The sequence below is a fragment of the Salvia splendens genome, chromosome 1 (genome assembly GCF_004379255.2).
Source record: "Salvia splendens isolate huo1 chromosome 1, SspV2, whole genome shotgun sequence".
Classification (NCBI taxonomy): Eukaryota; Viridiplantae; Streptophyta; class Magnoliopsida; order Lamiales; family Lamiaceae; genus Salvia; species Salvia splendens.
In genome coordinates, this window is record NC_056032.1 from 14,438,129 (window position 1) to 14,458,853 (window position 20,725).

The following is a 20,725-nucleotide window of genomic DNA, read 5'->3' on the forward strand; positions in this document are numbered from 1 at the left end:
TATTTTTTGTCCAAAAAAAATGACTCAACTTAGTTAGGGCATTCCAAAAAGAAATACGACTCAATTTAGTTGGGACGGGGGGAGTATAAAACATGGCGGTCCACATGACGGCCCATCAACGATAATATCCTATTACGTGTGTTGTACCATGAAATTATTAATAAAGATAGGATACTCGTTCTACTGACAATACATTTAAAGTAATAAAGTACTTGGCCCGGAGAGAATACTATATATATATATATATATATATATATAGAGGTGTGTGATCAAATACTAACTTTTTACATTAATAATTAATAACTAAATATCAATTTTGTATGTTAAAAATATCAACACAAAGACATAAATTTATCAATATTTCTTGTGTTGATAAATTATGTCTTTGTGTTGATAATTTTAATACACAGAATTGAAAGTTATTAGTTATTACTGTAAATTAGTTAGCACACTAACGCAACCCTATATATATATATATATAGGGATGTATTCATTTCCTTTTCCTATATTTCCTCCTTTTTCCTTCTTAATATCAGCCATTAGATTAGAGAAATGGACGGTCAAGATCAACATTGAGTAATTAATCCCGTGTTGCATTATTTGTCCTATTTTGTGCATTATGAGGGTACAATAGTAATCTAATAATGGCTGGAAACCGCTACGAATAATGCACCACATGGTCACGAGTAATGCATATAATTGCCTATATAATGCACAATATGTGAACTGCAATGCATACGAACAAGATGTACCATGTTATGATGTTTGACACACGTTTCTTGTTTCCCCTAAGGGTTTAATAAGCTTAGGGGCTAGGGTATAGTACGTAGACATGTATGTAATCTTCACATGGTAACGAGTAATGGATATATTTGACTATATAATGCATAATTTGTGAACTGCAATGCATACGAACAAGATGTGCTGTGTTATGATGTTTGACACACGTTTCTTGTTTCCCCTAAGGGTTTAATAAGCTTAGGGGCTAGGGTATAGTACGTACGCATTAATAACAAATTATAAAACGATACGAATAATTCACCAAATTGTCACGAGTAATGGATGTTATTAACTATATAATGCACAATATGTGAACTGCAATGCATACGAATAAGATGTACCATCTTATGATGTTTGACACACGTTTCTTGTTTCCCCTAAGGGTTTAATAAGCTTAGGGGCTAGGGTATAGTACGTAGACATTACTAAATGCACGTATGTAATCTTCAATCCGTTGATTAACCCATATACACAATACCTCTAATAATGCACAATATACTGAGATAATGACAATTAACAGCTACACAATGCACTACCTAAACCAAATAATGCACATACGTATATTCAAATAACAAATATTTGTTAGTAATGTCTACGTACTATACCCTAGCCCCTAAGCTTATTAAACCCTTAGGGGAAACAAGAAAAGTGTGTCAAACATCATAACATGGTACATCTTATTCGTATGCATTGCAGTTCACATATTGTGCATTATATAGTTAATAACATCCATTACTCGTGACAATTTGGTGAATTATTCGTATCGTTTTATAATTTGTTATTAATGCGTACGTACTATACCCTAGCCCCTAAGCTTATTAAACCCTTAGGGGAAACAAGAAACGTGTGTCAAACATCATAACACAGCACATCTTGTTCGTATGCATTGCGGTTCACAAATTGTGCATTATATAGTCAATTATATTCATTACTCGTTACCATGTGAAGATTACATACGTGTCTACGTACTATACCCTAGCCCCTAAGCTTATTAAACCCTTAGGGGAAACAAGAAACGTGTGTCCAAACATCATAACATGATACATCTTATTCGTATACATTGCAGTTCACATATTGTGCATTATATAGTCAATTATATGCATTACTCGTGACCATGTGGTGCATTATTCGCAGATACCAAAATGTGGCAGTTACTTTTCCGTCAAATGTCAATAATAACCCTGTAATGCATACAACCACCTTCTATAATGCAACACGGAACCAGTTTTATAGAATCAATCTGATCCGTTGATGCCTTAGATCTAACGCGTAATATTAAGAAGGAAAAAGAATCTAAGATGTGAAAAGGAGAATAACGCTCCCCTATATATATATATATATATATATATATATATATATATATATATATATATATATATAGGGGTGTGATAAAATACAAACTCTCTAAAATACAAACTATACAAACTTTAATCATACTCACTTAATACAATTAATCAACGGTTAATATAAGAGATTTTTCTAATGTCAACATTTTGACATCGAAAAATCAGAATTTGGACACCCCCGTCGACAGAATTTGTACACTCCGTACATCCCCCGGTGACATAATTTGTACATTCCGTTGACATCGACCCCCGGTGACAGAATTTGTACAGTCCGTTGACATAATTTGTACACTCCGGTGACATAGTTTGTATAGTTTGTATTTTAGAGAGTTTGTATTTGATCACACCTCTATATATATATATATGGCTTGTTCGATTATTACTAGGCTTGAGGTGGATCAAGATAGATTGATTTAAGTAAATGAGCAAGATTGGTTTGGTGTGAGCCTCCATTTGCAAATTCTGCCTCACAAATCTTCCTCAATTTTGTTGCATTTCTTGTAAGCTCTTGCCTCTGTGAACTCTCCAAATCCATAAACCTCTTGACAATCCCAGCAATCTCATCCCTCTTCTTCAAATTTGTGTCATCAAACTCCCTCTCCAGAAACCTCCAACCAACTTTCCAATCCTGAACAATGGCCTTGGCATCCGAGATCTGGTCCATAATGATAGGAAAAGTAAGCACCGGCACGCCCGCCAGCAGTGCCTCCTTAGTCGAGTTCCATCCACAGTGCGACAAGAACCCCCCGACAGAAGGATGAGAGAGCACTCTCAGCTGATCGCACCACTCAACCAACACGCCCTTTTCCCCACACATCTTCTGTAACCGAGCCGCCTCTCGTCTAGCCACCCACAAGAACCTAACACCACTCTCCTGCAACCCTGCAGCAATCTCATCCATCTGGGGTGCTGAGATATGCAAGAAACTGCCTAACGAGATGTACAACACTGAGCTTGGTGGCTGGTGGTCTAGCCATCTCAAGTAGTCATCAGCGGCTGCGGCCACGCCACTGCTCATTTTCAAATCCCTGAGCCTCAAATATACGGCAACGGGGCCCACGGTGTAGATTGCTAGTGAAGATTTGTGCTTCAGAGCATCGATAACTTGGGATTCCAGGTGGTAATAGGATGTGAAAATGAGGTGTTTTGCGTTGGAGTCTTTGGGTAATATATGTATGAGCTTTGGCATGGATTCCTGGTCTCTTATGATTAGTGGGAGGTCAGCAACACGAACTGGTGGGAGCCCCGGAATATAGTCCACAACCGCGTCTCCATTAACTGTGGAAAATACATGATGTCAGTTTCTAGATTATTAGTACTTCCTCCGTCAGTCCATATGCCATTTAAATACACATTTTGATCGACACAAGTCTTAAAAAATTGATTGACTTTATAAAGAAAATAGATGGAAAATTAATTGAATTTGAGTCATATACTATTTCCGCTCCATCCTATAAAAATAGCTTACTTTTTCCATTTTGGTTATTCCCATAAAATTAATCGCTTTCTATATTTAGTTTGTTTTTCTCTCTTATGAGATAAGTCACATTTTTCACTAACAATACTCAAATTATTTTTTTCCTTCTATCTCTCCTATTTTACCAATTTCGTATTAGAACTTATGCCGTCCCAAAGTCTATATTTTTTTAGAGTGGAGGAGTATTAGTTTAGTAAAGTGTGTGTAATGAGTTGGCATGATACGAAGTTATTTACTAAAAATGAAAAAAATATTATTCTACTCCCTCCGTATTAAAAAAATAGAAACACTTGAAACAACACGGATTTTAATGCACAATTGATAAAGTAAAAGAGAGGAAAGGAAAATGAATAAAGTAAGAGAGGAAGAGAAAAAGTAGTGAAAGTAGAGTTAGTGGATTGTGAGGTCCATTTCCTAAGATAGAAAGATTCTAATGTTTCTATTTTTAAGGAATGATCCAAAATAGAAATAGTTGTTATTTTTAAAAAAAAGGAGGGAGTATTATTAATTGGTGGATACTAAGTAACAAAATAACAAAAGGAGAAAATCTGTCATATCACCCACCCTGCATTCAAATAAGAAAAATGAGACTATATATTGATAGACAAATCAAATCGAAACTTTCTTTCTTGCTAGTCTAAACTAAATTCATTCTGTCATCATTCTTGCAAATCAATCAATTAGTCATCCCCCTTTTGTTAACTTGATTTATTTTTAATGTATATATACTAGTGGTAGTATTACAAAATCCATGTTTATCACTCACATAATTATATCATTATACACATGAAATAAAATAGTTGAGCAAAAAACGAGTACTAATAACAATTAATCGGAAACGAAAAGTTATAGACGTGACGTGAGTATATATGTAGAAAACGAGTGAGAAAAAAATGAAACCTGACAAATCAACGGGGTAGTGGCCGTTCTGAACCAGAAGGTCAAAATGGTAAAACACAGTGTACACCGCCGCCGACATGGTCCACATATGAGCCGACGGAATATTCCGTTTGGCGGCGACTTCGTGGACCCAGGACATAAACGCATCGCCTATAATGAAATCCGGCGGCGGCAGCGATCCGCTGTCCAGAAGCTGCTCGAACGGCGCCTGCATTTTGGTCAGAACCGCTGCAACGAAGGCCTGAAGATCGTCGCCGCGGACCTTCTCCGACGGCACCACGTTTGGGATGGCGGCAAAAGCCACGTTCGACGGATTTTTCTCATAGGCGAGTAAGCCGAGCCACTCCTCTGTCACCACCACGGTTATGTGGATGTCGGAGCTCCGATCGGCCATGGCTGTGCAGAGGCTGAGCACGGGGTTGATGTGGCCGCGCCCAGGGTACGGCATCACCACCACGTGGCGCGATGGGATTGGCTGCTCGTGGACCGGAGACATGGTTGTGGCTAACCTTATTGATTGGGGGAATAAATATAAAGGAATTACTCTCTTAGTGTGGAACTGAATATCAGATTTATGGAGTAGTTAGTATATATTCATCAAAAATAGTAATAAAAATAAAATTATAAAATGCTAAATCGCGGCTATGGAAAGGAAACGAAACCACAAGTCCACAAGTTTTTCATCAATTAAGAACAGTACCGTGTTGTGATTCGTTCGCGATTTGGACTTTGTATTTGTCTTTGTATTTATTTGATTAATTTTGGGAAATTTTGTGCGGGCAGGAGTAGTCATATGGTTTCAGCTTTCTACACATGCAATGACCTTTTTCTCTCACAAATACTTTTCAAATGGCAAAAACTTGACTTGCTGCTTTGTGGAAGTTTGAATCTGTGCATGACCCCCCAAGTCATTATTCCAATTATGTTTATTAATCTTAGATCAGTTAATATTTATGTGTAATTAGAATTTAATGATTATAGTATAATTAAATATGGGTGGATAGATGTACCACACATCCGGGTGGCTCTGTTTTGTTTGTGGTTCATCTCATTGTTGGGTGCCCGATCTATTGTAAATTGGTAAAATGAAATACACTATGAAATTAAAAAACACTACTTGACACACTTGGATTTTACATGGTTTTAGAGGGTGGTTTTGTATGAATTTGATCATATTTCATCTATTATTAGGCGTGTTTACATCTACTTCTGTATTATGTTAGTATATTGACCATTTTGTTAAGAATGTGTAGAAAAATGTGCAAAATAGGTGGATGAGCAGCAGTCTTGGCATGAGACAATTTTACTGGAGATTTTGAAGTCCAATCAACCCCCAATGCACATCATTCTCTTCGTCTTCGAAAGAGCTTCGCGTAGGTACCTTACACGCCCCAATCGAAGTTCGGATGAGAGAGATATGGCTGTTTTACGAACACTGCGCTGTCCAGAAAATCTCACGCGGCCGGGTGAATTATTACCCTGTAAATCCACCCGGCCGGGTGTCTCAAATGGAGAAGAATCTGGTCGAAAATCATCACCCGGCCGGGTGAATTTTACCCTTTATAATTCCACCCGGCCGGGTACGTTGTTTTGACGTATTTTTATGCCAAAAACGCGATTTTTTAAGGGGATTAAGAGGAGAAGAAGCCTAGGGTTCATTCCATTCTACACCTACCACCTCCAACACTCACACACACCCCGAAGAACACTTTGAGAGAGAGAATTGAATATTGAAGACTTCCAATCGGAAGATTGAAGTTGCCATTCCGTAGATTCATTCTTACAGGAGTATCTTAATCTTTACTTCATGTATTTGTTGAATTCATTTGTTTTGAACATGGTTTTCTCTATAAACATGAGTAGCTAAACATCTCTTGTAGAATTCTTGGTGATGATGCACTGATTTCATAGTTTTTATCCGATTGATTTTGTTCTTGCCTTGCTCTTGTAGTTATTTGATTATTCTTGGGTTTATTCCTTTCAATTGCTTGATCACCGCTTGATTGTGTAGGATTAATTAGATTAATCGGGAGATGAAATAATTAATCCGGAAAGAAGAATAATTCACACCCTTAATACAATAGAACTCGGGAGAGTTGAGGTTTTGAGTGAGGTCATTGACCTAATCGAGCTTTTGGGAGTTAGGAGTTTAGGATTAGAAGGGGACTTCGATCATAGCACCTAATCTACAGGTTTCTCACCTCGGGAGGGGGTTTAATCTATAATTGTGGTCGGCTTAGTAACTCTAGAGACACCAAAAGGTAAAGCGAATTGACTGGATAAGATCTTGGAATTGTGCATCGGATCCTTGAGTTCTGCAATTTTCTCCATATTATCTTTTCACATCCTTTTTACACCGTGTTTCCTTGTTCTTAATTGTTACTTGCTTACTATATGCTTTTATTAGTTGTTAGAACAAGCCAATCTTTTCTTGATTGTCTAGATAGTAGTTGATTTTTGTTCGTGGTAGTTAAGTGATACAAAATTGTCTCTGTGGGATACGATACTCTTGCTTACTAATTGCTACACTGGCCCCGTACACTTGCGGGTATCACTTGTGTTAAAATAAGTTGAGTCACTACTACTACTACTTATCTAGCAAATGTTTATGAGCACCAATATGAGAAAAATAGTTGGACCGATAAAATAATTGTGCACTTACCGAGCACATTTCGAGCACGGTTAGGAATATGTTTTGGCAATTGCAAGTATCCTATAAATGTGGCAAGAAATTCCCAAGCACCTACTACATGCTCACAATTTTAGAGAGATTCCGAGCACGTTTCCATTGTAGATACTATGCGATTTCCAAGCACCAAAGTGCTCAGAATATAATTTGGCAACTCCGAGCAATGTCCGAGCATCCTAAGAATGTGCTAGGAATTCCCGAGCACCTACTATGTGCTCGTAATAAACGAATAATTCTGAGCACTTTTGTGCTCGGTTGTATCCGTTGTAGATATTGTGAGATTTCCGAGCACTAAGAATGTGCTAGGAATTCTCGAGCGCATAATAAACGAATGGTTCCAAATAAATTTAGACAATTTATTTTTTAATAAATTTATATAATAAATTCTATTCCACCGATGTTTCTGAGCACTACTTGATTGTGCATGGAAAATTCCAAGCACTTGCAAGGTGCTCAAAAATTCCGCATCTCGCCCTCTCTCATTTTACTTTTTTCATTTTCTCTCCAGTGCGATTTCTTCAATCTTTTCCTACAATTTTTCTATCTTTCCCCGTTATTTCTACAAATCGGAAGTAGTCACTTTGCTCGTAGCCACCCCGCCTCGCTATCTTTTCGTTATCTAAATGTATAATTTTAATTTGTTAGTTATTTTCTCTAAATTCTTTGTTAACTAATTAAAAATGTTATTATATTTGTTTTGATATATATTAATTTCATACTATAGGATTGTGAAATGGATAAAATTTCGGGACGAAAGTGGATGTATGAGAAAAAAATATCCCACCAGAGAATTCAATCATGATTTTATTGATAGTGTGAGATATTATGGACTCCAATTGGTTGGGCTTGTTATTAATCAACTGGGCTGAATTAATCATGTGGCCCATTCAGTTATTGGTGACCCATTTTTTGGGTTAGCCCAATACTTATTCTGAGGATGCTCCGATGGCTGCCACTTGGCACTTCACCTGGATATTGCTTGTACACCGTTGGATCTAGGGTGTGTTTTGTTGGGGAGAGTAAAAGACTCATCCCTATCCGCCTCTCCTCATTCTAGACACAACTCTTTCTCTCTCTCTCTCTTTGCTTGTTGCTCTGCCTTCTCTCTAAGAACTGTTCTCTCTCTCTATAAAGAAATGAGCACCGATCTTCTTCTCCGGCGACTCTCTTCTCTGTTTTTGTGAGAACTGGGTGTTGATCTCTCAACTTCTGTGTTGATTTGGAGATTTCTTTGGATTCGAACGGTTGGGTTCGAATCAGTTCTTTTGGTAGAAGATCCCCGGTTGATTTCTTAGATCTGTGAGATTCTTGTGTTCTTGAGGCCTTTTGGCAGTGATTGTGAGACATGTGGTGATTGTGCATTGAGGAGGTCCTTGGCCCTGTGCAGTCGTGTTTGCGACCTGAGCCATATCCTAATTCTTCTATTCCCTTTTCTTTTTCTTTTCTGATTTAGATCCGAAAGGATCTTATTCTTGTATTACTAATTTGTGTACTTCAGTGTGCATGGGTTTCTACGGAGTATAGCTTGAAGTATCAGATCGGTTAAGGATCTGATATAGGCTAGGGTTTCTATGTAATCTTGTACTTAATCATAAATTGTAATAGTTCTAATTCCTTTTGTATTCCTTGGCTTGTTCTTACTGAGATTAGCCATCTCAGTGGTGACCTAATACAAAAGAGGTCTCGGTAATTAGTGAATCCCGAGTGATCTGATCCCTACAGTGGTATCAGAGCCACGGGGGGATCACTTGGGCATGCCGGGTCGCAAATTAAAAGGAGGTGGGCTCTTCAGAGTAAAGCTTGGCCTCCGGTATAAGCCATGAGGTAAGACGGATACACCTTAACGAAGAGTATCCACTCTGGTAAATTGGCTTGAACCCTAAAACTTTTACTACTTTCTAGTTTTAGGGGTGGGCAGTTGTTGCTGGTAGTAGCCACTGGCCGTGGCTTAGGTTTTCTGTGCTCTTGTCTTCTGCATGTTTCTTGGTGCTTTACAGCTTTCTTACTTCGGTTGCCGCTTTCTGTGTGCTTGTTTGTGTTCAAAGTGTGTATTCCAGAACTTAGTTTCTGTGTCTTGAGTGAATTATCTATCCACCCTGTGCCTTAACCGCCTTGAGTGACCCCCTGTGCCCCCATACATTGGGTGATTGTGAACTGGGAAATCCTCTTGTCGGGGTACACGTGACAGATAGGGAGGAACTCATTTGGACTTGATTCTTGTGTCTGGAATCACTTTGACATGTCTCCTGTGTGTGTGCCTTGCTGTAAGTGTGCATCCGTGATTCTTGCATGAAAAATCCCTGCATACCTGTTCTAAGTGGACTCTCTGATTGTTTTGTGTTTAAGTCCACTTTCTGTGCTAGCAGGGTTGCTTGCCGTGCCTTCGTCTTGTTGGTTCTTTTGTGTGTGTAAAATTTTCCTGAAAATGTCTCAGCCAGTTGGTATTGTTCCTTTCAATAGGAAAAATGATTTTGTTATCTGGAAACAGAAAATAAAATGTATTTTGATTCAGCAAAAAGTTTTTAAAGTCAGTAGAGAAAACTATCCTTGATACTGAATCTGAAGATAAGGTTGCTGAAATGAATGAATTAGCCAAGTCTACTATAATCCTCAACCTTTCTGATTTTGTGATCAGAAAGGTTGGGGCCATTGAGTCTGCTTCTGAGTTATGGGCAAAGCTAGATACTCTGTATACTGAAACCTCAATGTCTTCAAGGATGTATTGTTGAAAAAACTTTTTAAGTTAAACTTGATCTTTCAAAGGACATTGAGGATAACATTGATGTTTTTCAAAAACTTGTTCAAGATATTAAAAGGTCTGGTGACAAAACCATTGATGAGTATACTAGTATTGCTCTAATGAATGATATCTCTGATTCCTATAATGATGTTAAAGCTGCAATAAAGTATGGCAGGGATAGTGCCCCTCTTGATTTGATCATTAGTTCTTTAAAATCCAAGGAAATTGAAATGAAAGAAAATCAGGCTTTTAAATCTGCTCAGTCCAAAGCTTTAAATGTTAGGGACAAATCTAAAACAAGAGGGGGTAATGAGGATAGTAACTCTAATGGTAATGGTAAAAAGAAGGGCAAGAGTAGGTCCAGGTCTAAGAGCAAGAATCCTAAGGCTAATAGAAAGTGTTTTAACTGTGGTGAGGTTGATCACTATAAAAAGGAGTGCCCTAATCCCAAAAAGCAGAAAAACAATAATAATCAATTGGATTCAATTGCTAACCTGACTAAGAATAATGATTCTGAAGGTGTTTGCTTCATGACTCATGATATTCTGTCTGTTAAATCCTCTCTTGGCTGTTCTTTTTCCATGAATGATTGGCTAATTGATTCAGGATGCACCTATCATATCTTTCCCTTCAAATCTGTGTTTTCTGAGTTCAAACCTGTTGAAAATACTTTTGTGTCTATGACTAATGACAAAAAGTGTCAGATTCTTGGCATTGGAACTGTGTGTTTGAAATTCAGCAATGACTATGTGCTTAATTTGAAGGATGTGATATATGTGCCTGATTTATATTACAACCTGCTTTCTTGTACTTGTTCAGAGCAAGATGGGCTTGAGGGAAAGTGGGTGCAGGGTGCTATGAAAATCTGTAAAGGTGTTATGTGCTTGTTTAAAGCTGTGAAGACATATAATCTCTATGTGTGTTCTGCTCAGTCTTTGGCCTGTGTGAATAATGTTTCAAATGTGGTCAAGGTTGATAAAACCATGTTATGGCATAATATACTTGGTCATATGAGTGAGAAGGGTCTAAATATTATGAAGAAAAATGAGTTGTTGTCTGAAAATGATTTTCAAAATAGTCTGCCCTTCTGTGACACTTGTGTTTTAGGCAAACAACATAGAGTGTCTTTCCCAACACTTGTAACTGAAAATATCAGTCATAGTGTTATTGAGTACCTATACATGGATGTGTGGGGTCCATCCTCCGTTTCTACTCATTCATGGTTTGTGTACTTTCTGTCTGTTATTGATGATTTTCCAGAAAAGTTTGGTGTTTTTTGATGAAAAATAAGTCTGAAGTCTTTGAAAAATTTTTAACATGGAAAAATCTTGTTGAAAATCAAACCGGAAAAACCATTAAGGTGATCAGAACAAATAATGGTCTTGAGTTTTGTAATTCCCAAATGGATTCTATGTGTTCTCAATTTGGAATTAAAAGACACAAGACTACCCCTTATACCCCTCAGCAAAAATGGAGTTGATGAAAGGATGAACAGAAGCCTTTTGGAAAAAGTTAGGTGTCTTTTATCTAAAAGTGGTTTGTCTAAAAATTTTTGGGTGAAGCCTTACTGACTTCAGCCTACCTTGTCAATAGGTCTCCTTCTGTTCCCCTCTAGGGGAAGTGTCCAGAAGCTATTTTCACTGGTAGAAAAATTACTTTATCCCATTTGAGAGTCTTTGACTGTAGTGTCTTCATTCATACCAAAACTGATAAGCTGGACCCCAGATCCAAGAAAGGGGTGTTTCTTGGATACCCCGAGGGTGTAAAGGGTTATAGGATCTGGAATAGGGGTGAGCTTGGTTTCAGGGTCACTATAAGTAGAGATGTAGTCTTCAATGAATATGAATTTCCCTGTCTTAAACTTGCCCCTGATTTCTCTCTAACAAGTGTTGACAGTGAGCCTCTTAGTGAGGTGGAGTCCATTGACACTCCCATTGATGTGGAGTCATCTAAGGATGCTCCAAGTGAGGTAGAACACTTCAGGAATTCCAATCCTATCACCCCTGAGCCTGAACCTGAGACTGAGCCCTGACCTGTTCACAACCAAAATGTGACTCATCATGATGACCAAGTTGCTGAGACTGAACCTGTTGTTAACCCTGGTCCAGATTTGAAAAATTATCTCCTGTCTAGAGATAGAGTCAGGAGACACATTAATGAGCCTAATAGATATACTGGTTTGGTCAACTTGATTACTTTAGCTTTTAATGTGCATGAATCTGATGGTGATGAGCCTCAGTCTTATAAACAGGTTGTTAAATCTAAGTTTTGGAGTCAATGGCAAAAAGCCATGGAAGATTAAATGCTCTCTTTGAAAATTAATTGTACTTGGCTGCTTGTTCCTCTACCTGCTAGTGCTTCTGTTGTTGACTGTAGGTGGCTCTATAATATTAAAAATGAGGTAGATGGCCTGAGGTACAAGGCCAGACTTGTGGCTAAGGGTTTTACTCAATAAGAGGGGGTAGATTACACTGAAATATTTGCTCATGTTGTGAAGTTTACTAATGTTAGACTAATGCTTGCCCTATGTGCTCATTTTGATTGGGAATTGAAACAAATGGATGTGAAAACTACCTTCTTGCATGGTGACTTAGATAAAACTATCTCTATGAAGCAGCTTGGGGGTTTTGTGGATTCCAAGTATCCCAATCATGTGTGTTTGCTGAAAAAGTTCTTGTATGATTTAAAGCAATCCCCTAGACAATGAAACATCAAGTTTAATTCTTGTATGCAAAAACTTGGGTTTGTGAGAAGTACCTTTGATGCTTGCCTATATGTGAAAAATCTTGATAAGGTTCATGTCTTTCTTTTGCTATATGTTGATGATATGCTGATTTTGGGACCCTGCCTTAAAGCCATCAAGTATGTGCAATCTGCTTTGTGTGATAACTTTGACATGAAGGATCTTGGTGATGCTCAAAAGATTTTGGGCATTAATATCTATAGGAACAGAAAGCAGTATGTCCTTGTGCTTCACCAAGAACCATATGTGCTTAAGATCTTGCAAAAGTTTAACATGTCTGCTGCTAAAACTGCTTCTGTGCCTTTAGCTGCTCATTTTCTGTTGAGTAAAGATCTGTGTCCAAAGTCTGAATCTAATATCAATGCTATGAAAAAGATCCCTTATGCCAATGCTATAGGTTCTGTTATGTACTTAATGGTTAGTACTAGGCCAGATATTGCTTATGTTGTGTCCTGCTTGAGTAGATATATGTTAAATCCTGGACCTGTGCACTGGGAGGCCTTGAAATGGCTTCTGAGATATCTTAAACATACTTCTAAGTATGGTCTGTGCTTTTCTAAGTGTGATGATGGTGTAAATCTATGTGGTTTTGTAGATTCTAACTATGCAAATGATAGAGACAAGAGAAAGTCCACTAATTCTTATGTGTTTACAGTGTGTGGATTATGTATAAGCTGGAAATCACAACTACAACATATAGTAGCCCTCTCCACTACTGAATCAGAATATATAGCCATCGCAGAGGCTATGGAAGAATCAATTTGGTTAAAGGGAATTCTTTCTGAACTCAAATTCTTGAAATTTGTTCATGTTGTTTATTCTGATAGTCAGTCTGCTATATAGTTATGCAAAAATCCTGTATTTCATGATAGAACTAAGCATATAGATCTTAGGTTCCATTTCATTTGAGATGTGGTTGAAAAACAAGAGATTTCATTGCATAAAGTGCATACTGATAGGAACCCTGCTGATATGGGTACTAAGTGCTTACCTGTTGATAAATTGCTCACTTGCATTAGAAGTTTGCATTTTGACTGTGGTTAGCATGTGCATGTGCATGTACATGTCCCGAGGGAAGACCTTGTTGATTCTTTAGGCTTTGACTTATTGAAATCTCAAGGCAATTAAGTCCTACAAGACTAATTGGTTTCTCTTCTGGTGTCTTGTTAGGCAACTTGGTTATTTTCTCGACTAATGAGTCTTTAACTCTTTGGTGTCTTGAGATAACCTTGTAGGCTGTGATGAAGCAACACGTGGACCAAGGCTCTCCTCTGTTTACCCAATTTAGTCCAAGGTGGAGTATGTGAGATATTATGGACTCCAATTGGTTGGGCTTGTTATTAATCAGCTGGGCTGAATTAATCATATGTCCCATTCAGTTATTGGTGACCCATTTTTTGGGTTAGCCCAATACTTATTTTGAGGATGCTCCGATGGCTACCACTTGGCATTTCACCTGGATCTTGCTTGTACACCGTTGGATCTAGGGTGTGTTTTGTTGGGGAGAGTAAAAGACTCGTCCCTATCCGCCTCACCTCATTCTAGACACAACTCTCTCTCTCTCTTTGCTTGTTGCTCTGCCTTCTCTCTAAGAACTGTTCTCTCTCTCTCTCTCTCTAAAGAAATGAGCACCGATCTTCTTCTCCGACGACTCTCTTCTCTGTGTGTTGATTTGGAGATTTCTTTGGATTCGAACGGTTGGGTTCGAATCAGTTCTTTTGGTAGAAGATCCTCAGTTGATTTCTTAGATCTGTGAGATTCTTGTGTTCTTGAGGCCTTTTGGCAGTGATTGTGAGACCTGTGGTGATTGTGCGTTGAGGGTGCTGTAGTGTTGTAGTAATCGGAGTATCCCAAGGGTTTGGAGTCTGGTTATTTCACGGTGCTCCCTTGTGACTTGTTGGTGAAGATTGAGGAGGTCCTTGGCCCTGTGCAGTCGTGTGTGCGACCTGAGCCATATCCTAAATCTTCTATTCCCTTTTCTTTGTCTTTTCTGATTTAGATCCGAAAGGATCTTATTCTTGAGTTACTAATTTATGTACTTCAGTGTGCATGGGTTTCTACGGAGCATAGCTTGAAGTATTAGATCGGTTAAGGATCTGATAAAGGGTAGGGTTTCTCTGTAATCTTGTACTTAGTCATAAATTGTAATAGTTCTAATTCCTTTTGTATTCATTGGCTTGTTCTTACTGAGATTAGCCATCTCAGTGGTGACCTAATACAAAAGAGGTCCCGATAATTAGTGAATGCCGAGTGATTTGATCCCTACAGATAGGTTAGATATGTTATAAATTTTGTTGTGCTATACCTCTTAAAATGGATGGTTCAAAATTTTGATGTCCATGTGCACGTCGTGATTATAACAAATTTCTTTCTACTGATACACAGTGAAAGAACACTTTGTGAGGAAGGGGTTTATACCAAATTACTATGATTGGAGATTTTATTACAATGTAGAAGCGTCGTCCAGTTCAATACCTGTTGAATCTATGCATTTTGATCCATCTTCGAATCCATGTCAACATATTATATACTACACAATGCGTGGAGAAAACAACCCGTCACGAGCCTTATCATTTATTATGAAGACTATTTTTTATAGATTTGGGGATGATACTAATTAAGTTGAGTTCTACATGATAAACAAATGTTAGCAAATAATGCTTGCGGAGAGGAAAAAGGATGTTGTTAATCAATTAAGCAACGGTGACATTTCCAGCTGATAGTCATTGTACATTCATCAATATATTCATTAAAAAATGGAGGATGTGCTTTGAATTTTCATTATGATAACCACTTTTTGCAACAAATATCCTTTTAATGACATAAACTAGGCTGTGTATCAAAATAATAGCAAAATTTGGTGCTCCGTGGAAGTCTGAATCTTGTGTATCAAGTTTAAAGCTTTTGGAAAAATCTTCACGAAATTCAGTGGAGAGATTTATAATGAATTTGGTTTTTGAGTGATAAGATATGACTTGATTAAGTATTTGATTTGCATGACTAGGTCGATTGAAATTTCGATTTTAAAGTTGGTTGAGTCTTTAATTATCTAATTAATTTATAATGAAAAAATTCATAAATATTATCACAAAAATTGTTATTTTTTATTCCTTGATTTTATGCATTTTTGCATGATTTGTAAAAAATATATTTCAATTTTTTTCTGTTTTTTATATTTTATTTAATCCTGTAATTATTTTATCATATACCACTAGTGACAAAGCTAAGATTTAGACGTTGAGAGTAAGTCATTCTAAACATTTGTAGTATAATTTTTCATATCGGTGTCGGCTCCATCAAAAGGAGATGCGACGTGGGCAATAAGTGTTCAAATTAGAGTGGCACAACCACGATTCCGCTAAGGCATACCCACTAAAACTCTTCCACAGCCACAAAAACTTGTCCAGACTAATAGTGGTCACGCCACAGCCACAGCCAAAAATCACATTATTTTATCAATTGTTGGAATATTTTAATTGGACTGGAAAAAAAATAATTGGACAAAAATAAATAGAATGGAATGGAATGAAAAAAATGACTTAGGAATAGATTATTTATAGATAAAGATTTTAAAAATAAATCAAAAATCAAGAGGTGGCACTGCCGCAACTATCGGCGGTCGCCGCGCCATGACAATTGTACTTTATAATTTATGTGATTTTAAATGTTGTATAGTACTTTTTAGGGACGGAGGAAGTAACATATTGAATACTTGGATTATTTTACTTGGACTTCATGATAATAAATTTTGTGTGGTCAAATATAGTACTATAATTTTACATCTGAAAATTATAGTACTACTATATTTCCGTCAATGTAAAATACTCCATCCGTCAATCAAAAATAGTCTAATTTTGTCATTTTTGGATGTCCAAAAAAATAGTCTCATTTCTAATATTAATAAAATTAGGTAAAAATTACGTACTTTGGGGCCCTATTGAAATACTGGATATATACTTATAGATGTCATTCGGTTTCTATGACCAATTATCATATGAAAATTCATATATGATTAAGTTGTGGTATTAATTTAGTTGGAGGAGATGACTGTGACTAATTATTACATGATTTTCCATCTAGATATAAATTGCGAGATTCAATCTCATAAACTAAACGTAATACTATTTAATCATAAGATATAATCTTGCAAGTCGAACAATTTCCTAGTATACTTGCTAGTGATCATAATAATTGATTAGAAATACTCCGAGAACAGAAACATGCACTTGTGCCCACTCTAATGTTGCACATCCATTAAAATAAAATGCAGTAACAAACGATTCTAATACTATTACACTCCAATTCAAGTAAAATAAAATGACAGACAATTGTAATGTAATAATGTGACACTTACAAATAAAATAGCACAAACAATTAAGAATGAGAAGCAGCCAGCTGAATGTGATCAAGTAAAGAAGTGAGGTTTGTCAAAGAAGAACCTCCCTCTGAAACCGCTTGTCGAATTATCTCTCGAAATTCTCTGGCTCTTCCCACCACCATATATCTTCTCTCACTGCTATCTGCATCCATGAATTTCTTCACAATCTCAGTTATTTTCCCGCTCCTCAGTATATCTCCTGGCGCCAAATCCTTTTTGGAATCCACTCCGATCTTCCAATCCTCAACCACATGTTTCCGGATTGTAGTTTGATCGAGGATTATCGGAAAGCAGATCATAGGCTTCCCACCGAAAAGACACTCCATAGTCGAGTTCCATCCGCCGTGCGTCCAGAATCCCCCAATACTAGGATGACACAACACTCTAAGTTGGTCGCACCACGGCACGACTCTCCCTGCTGCCTCCCCGCACCGTTGCTGCAACCGTTTCGCCTCCCCTCGAGCCACCCACAAGAAGCTCACCCCACTTGCCCGTAATCCATCAGCAATCTCATCCATCTGCTCAGCCGAAACAGACAGAAAGCTCCCCAAGGAGACGTACAGAACCGAAGTCGGTGGCTGAGAGTTCAACCAATCAAAATAGAGCAGATCGTCATCGGTTTTATTGGTTGAGAGAGCCGTGACCTTTTCGAGATTGAGATAAGGTATAGCAGGGCCAAAAGTGTATATAGGAAATGAGAATTCCTGGTTTAGGGCTTCCATTACTTGGGATTCCAGCTCGTAGATTGAAGAGATTAATAGGTATTGAGCCTTGGTTAAGTTGTGGAATATTCGACGGACTAGATTGATAAGGCGCTGGTCTTTCATGTAGGCGATTGATGGAATATCTATCAGCCGGATCGACTCGATTCCTTCAATGTAATCTATTCGTTCCTCTCCCCTTTCTAAAAATCGTAATCCAATATTAGTAATCAATAGTATTAACAATCCAATTTCTAGGTTGTTCTGTTTGCTATATAATCAACTAAAATAATCACACACTTCAATTTCTAAACTACATTTCATGATTATTTTATCTAACAAACTCAACAGTCACTTTGTACTAAAAAGGGCGTGCTGCTAACCTGAAACGTCAAAGGGGTGATCGCCATTCCGCTCGAGGAGGTCTAAATGGTAAAACAGCGAGAACACGGAAGCCGGCATCGGCCAGAGAGATGCCACCGGAATATTCATCCGGTTTCCGAAGTCAATCGCCCAGAACAGAAACATGTCCGCAATTATGAAATGGATCGGCTCCTTGAGCCGGGCCATGAGCTGCTCGAACGGCTCGCCCATCTTAGTCTGTGTGGCTCCGACGAAGCTAGGCATGTCGGCGGCGCGCTCACGCTCCGAGGGGAGCACGTTGGGGATGGTGGCAAAGCGGATACCCGGCGGCTTCTCCTCGGCGCCGATCAAGCCAAGCCACTCCTCCGTCAGGACGACGGTGATGAGGAGATCTGGCTTCAAACTCGCCAGCAGTTTGCACAGATTCATCATGGGGTTGACGTGGCCTCTGCCGGGATACGGCACGGCCACCACATGGCACGCTGTAATTGGCTCGCTCCTCGCATCCGGCGCCATATGAGTTTTTTTTTTGTGTGTTGAATAGGAAGTTCGTCGATATTTAAGTATTTATAGTTGACGACAACCTTAGTATTCTTTTTATTTTAATTTCATTTTTTTTTACTGCCAGCTACCAACTCCATTCTAACTTGATTTCTACTACTTGTAAGCTTTTGTTTTTTGTCTCTTAGTAATCATTCTAAATTCCGATCATTTTTTATGCTTGGGATTCATTTTCGTAAATCTGAATTACTGTTATTCTTAGTTTAAAGTTAACTTTTTAGTAATCGTTTGTATTTACGGTTAATTGCTTCATAATAATATTGAATTATTTTACTTTTTCGTTTATAGTGATTGTGTTCGGGGTTAACTGTTTTATGGGAGTTTAAAACAACACTTATATTTTTGAGTTTATTCTTTTAATTAAGGTGAGGCGACTATATTTCAAACCTACCAAAAGGGGAAAAACTGAAAATAATGTTTTTTTTAATAAGAAAACTATTTGAAATATATTTATTCGACTTGACTAACTTTACCTAGTGTAAGTATATACCTACTTTGGTAGATTATATATGACTCACTCAAATATAAACAACAATAGCCATTTGACCGTGTCAATATGTAGTAGGTGGCGCTTGGGTAATCCAATTTGATATTTGCCACATTTATATGTATTTTCTTCACTTTTTCCCTGTTATAGGGTTTTTATCTATACAAAACTCAATCTTAATCTAAAACACATGACTAACATACGAAGGTCAATTTTAAATATAACTGATGTCATTGTAAGTTAGCTTATATATCACTTTAGAAAGATTTGGCCTAAAATAATTTTAAAATTGTTCTTAAATCGGGATTTTATAAAATACCCTAGAAACTACTAACTAATAATGACATCTTTATAAGATATATTTTTATTAATCATCAAATTGGCAAAATTTCATAGTCATGACAATTTGGTCTTGATTTTGTATTAAAATTAATTATTGTTTAGATCAAAGTCCTATACATATAATCGACAATTTTGGTACAAATAAAAGTTACGAGAATTAAATGGGAGGGGGGTAATTTATCCTATATATATATATTTGGTTTGCCATTTATTGAGGAATTGTGCATGATTCATTTTATATCAATATACTGGCCAATATAGGATTGAGAAATGATCCTTTCATTTAATGGAAATCATGACTTATCTCATTAGAAACTCTTTTTTACAATAAATAGAGAAATAGTATTTCCTCCGTTCGTCATTCGGGGTCTCATTTGAGTTTAGCACGAGTTTTAAGTATGTGAGAAAAGATAGTGGAATATGAGGTCCATTTTTATATAGTACTCCATCCGTCCACCATTAGGAGTCTCATTTCTTGACAACACAGGTTTTAAGAAATGTTAAAAAAAGTGGGTGGAAAAAGTTAGTGGAATATGAGTCTCACATATATATATATATATATATATTAGTTTTTAATGAAATGTGAGACCCTATTACCATTTATGGTAAAAGTGAACCGGGACTCCTATTCGCGGACGGACTAAAATGAAAAACGGGACTCCTATTCGCGGACTGAGGGAGGGAGTATTATTTTTATAATAGAATGTGATTGGAATGAGTTAGTGGAAAATGATGTCTATCTAACATTTACAGTATAAGTAAACCGGGACTCCTGATGGCGGACGGAGGGAGTACTTCTATGTCCCCATAACTTGTTTTAGTTTTTCATTTTGGTCAATTCTTATTAATTTACCCTATTTTTGGTGATGCACCTCTCTTTAATTATATTATTATAAAACTAATATATAGAAGTAAGACTCACATGCCATTAATTTTTTCAACTCAATTTTCTTTACATTTCTTAAAACTCGTGCCGAGTCAAAGTGGGACACATATTAAGGAGCGGAGGAAGTACTTAGTATTCATTCCGTTCCAAGGAAGAAGATGACTCATTCCTTGGGTGGCCTGAGATTTAATTTTATGCGACTTTATTTTGTATGTTAAATGAAGAGAATAATATAAAAGAGATAATAAAAACGGATATAAAGGTATTTCTATTTTTTAAATAATGATTCATGTTGATTGAAATAAAGCCCAATAATTAAATATAATTCAGCT

The 20,725-nt window shown here is 37.2% G+C and overlaps 2 protein-coding genes across 3 annotated transcripts; both read right to left on the bottom strand.

Moving 5' to 3' along the window:
• Positions 1-2,367: 2,367 nt before the first annotated feature.
• LOC121796448 (UDP-glycosyltransferase 87A1-like) lies at positions 2,368-5,287 on the bottom strand. 2 transcript variants are annotated; one of them, XM_042195308.1, is made up of 3 exons: positions 5,204-5,287; positions 4,504-5,062; positions 2,368-3,404 (listed from the first exon to the last, which is right to left on the bottom strand). In XM_042195308.1, exons 2-3 carry the CDS (start codon positions 4,997-4,999, stop codon positions 2,509-2,511), a joined length of 1,392 nt encoding a protein of 463 aa, XP_042051242.1. In that variant the 5' UTR covers positions 5,000-5,062; positions 5,204-5,287; the 3' UTR covers positions 2,368-2,508. The 2 variants fall into 2 exon arrangements, with proteins under 2 accessions (XP_042051242.1, XP_042051241.1); XM_042195307.1 differs by having other exon boundaries at positions 4,504-5,225.
• Positions 5,288-16,886: 11,599 nt separating this feature from the next.
• Positions 16,887-18,640, bottom strand: LOC121796458 (UDP-glycosyltransferase 87A1-like). The gene is made up of 2 exons (XM_042195309.1): positions 18,138-18,640; positions 16,887-17,957 (listed from the first exon to the last, which is right to left on the bottom strand). The coding sequence occupies exons 1-2, from the start codon at positions 18,631-18,633 to the stop codon at positions 17,050-17,052; spliced, it is 1,404 nt and encodes a 467-aa protein (XP_042051243.1). The 5' UTR covers positions 18,634-18,640; the 3' UTR covers positions 16,887-17,049.
• Between the last annotated feature and the right edge of the window lie 2,085 nt (positions 18,641-20,725).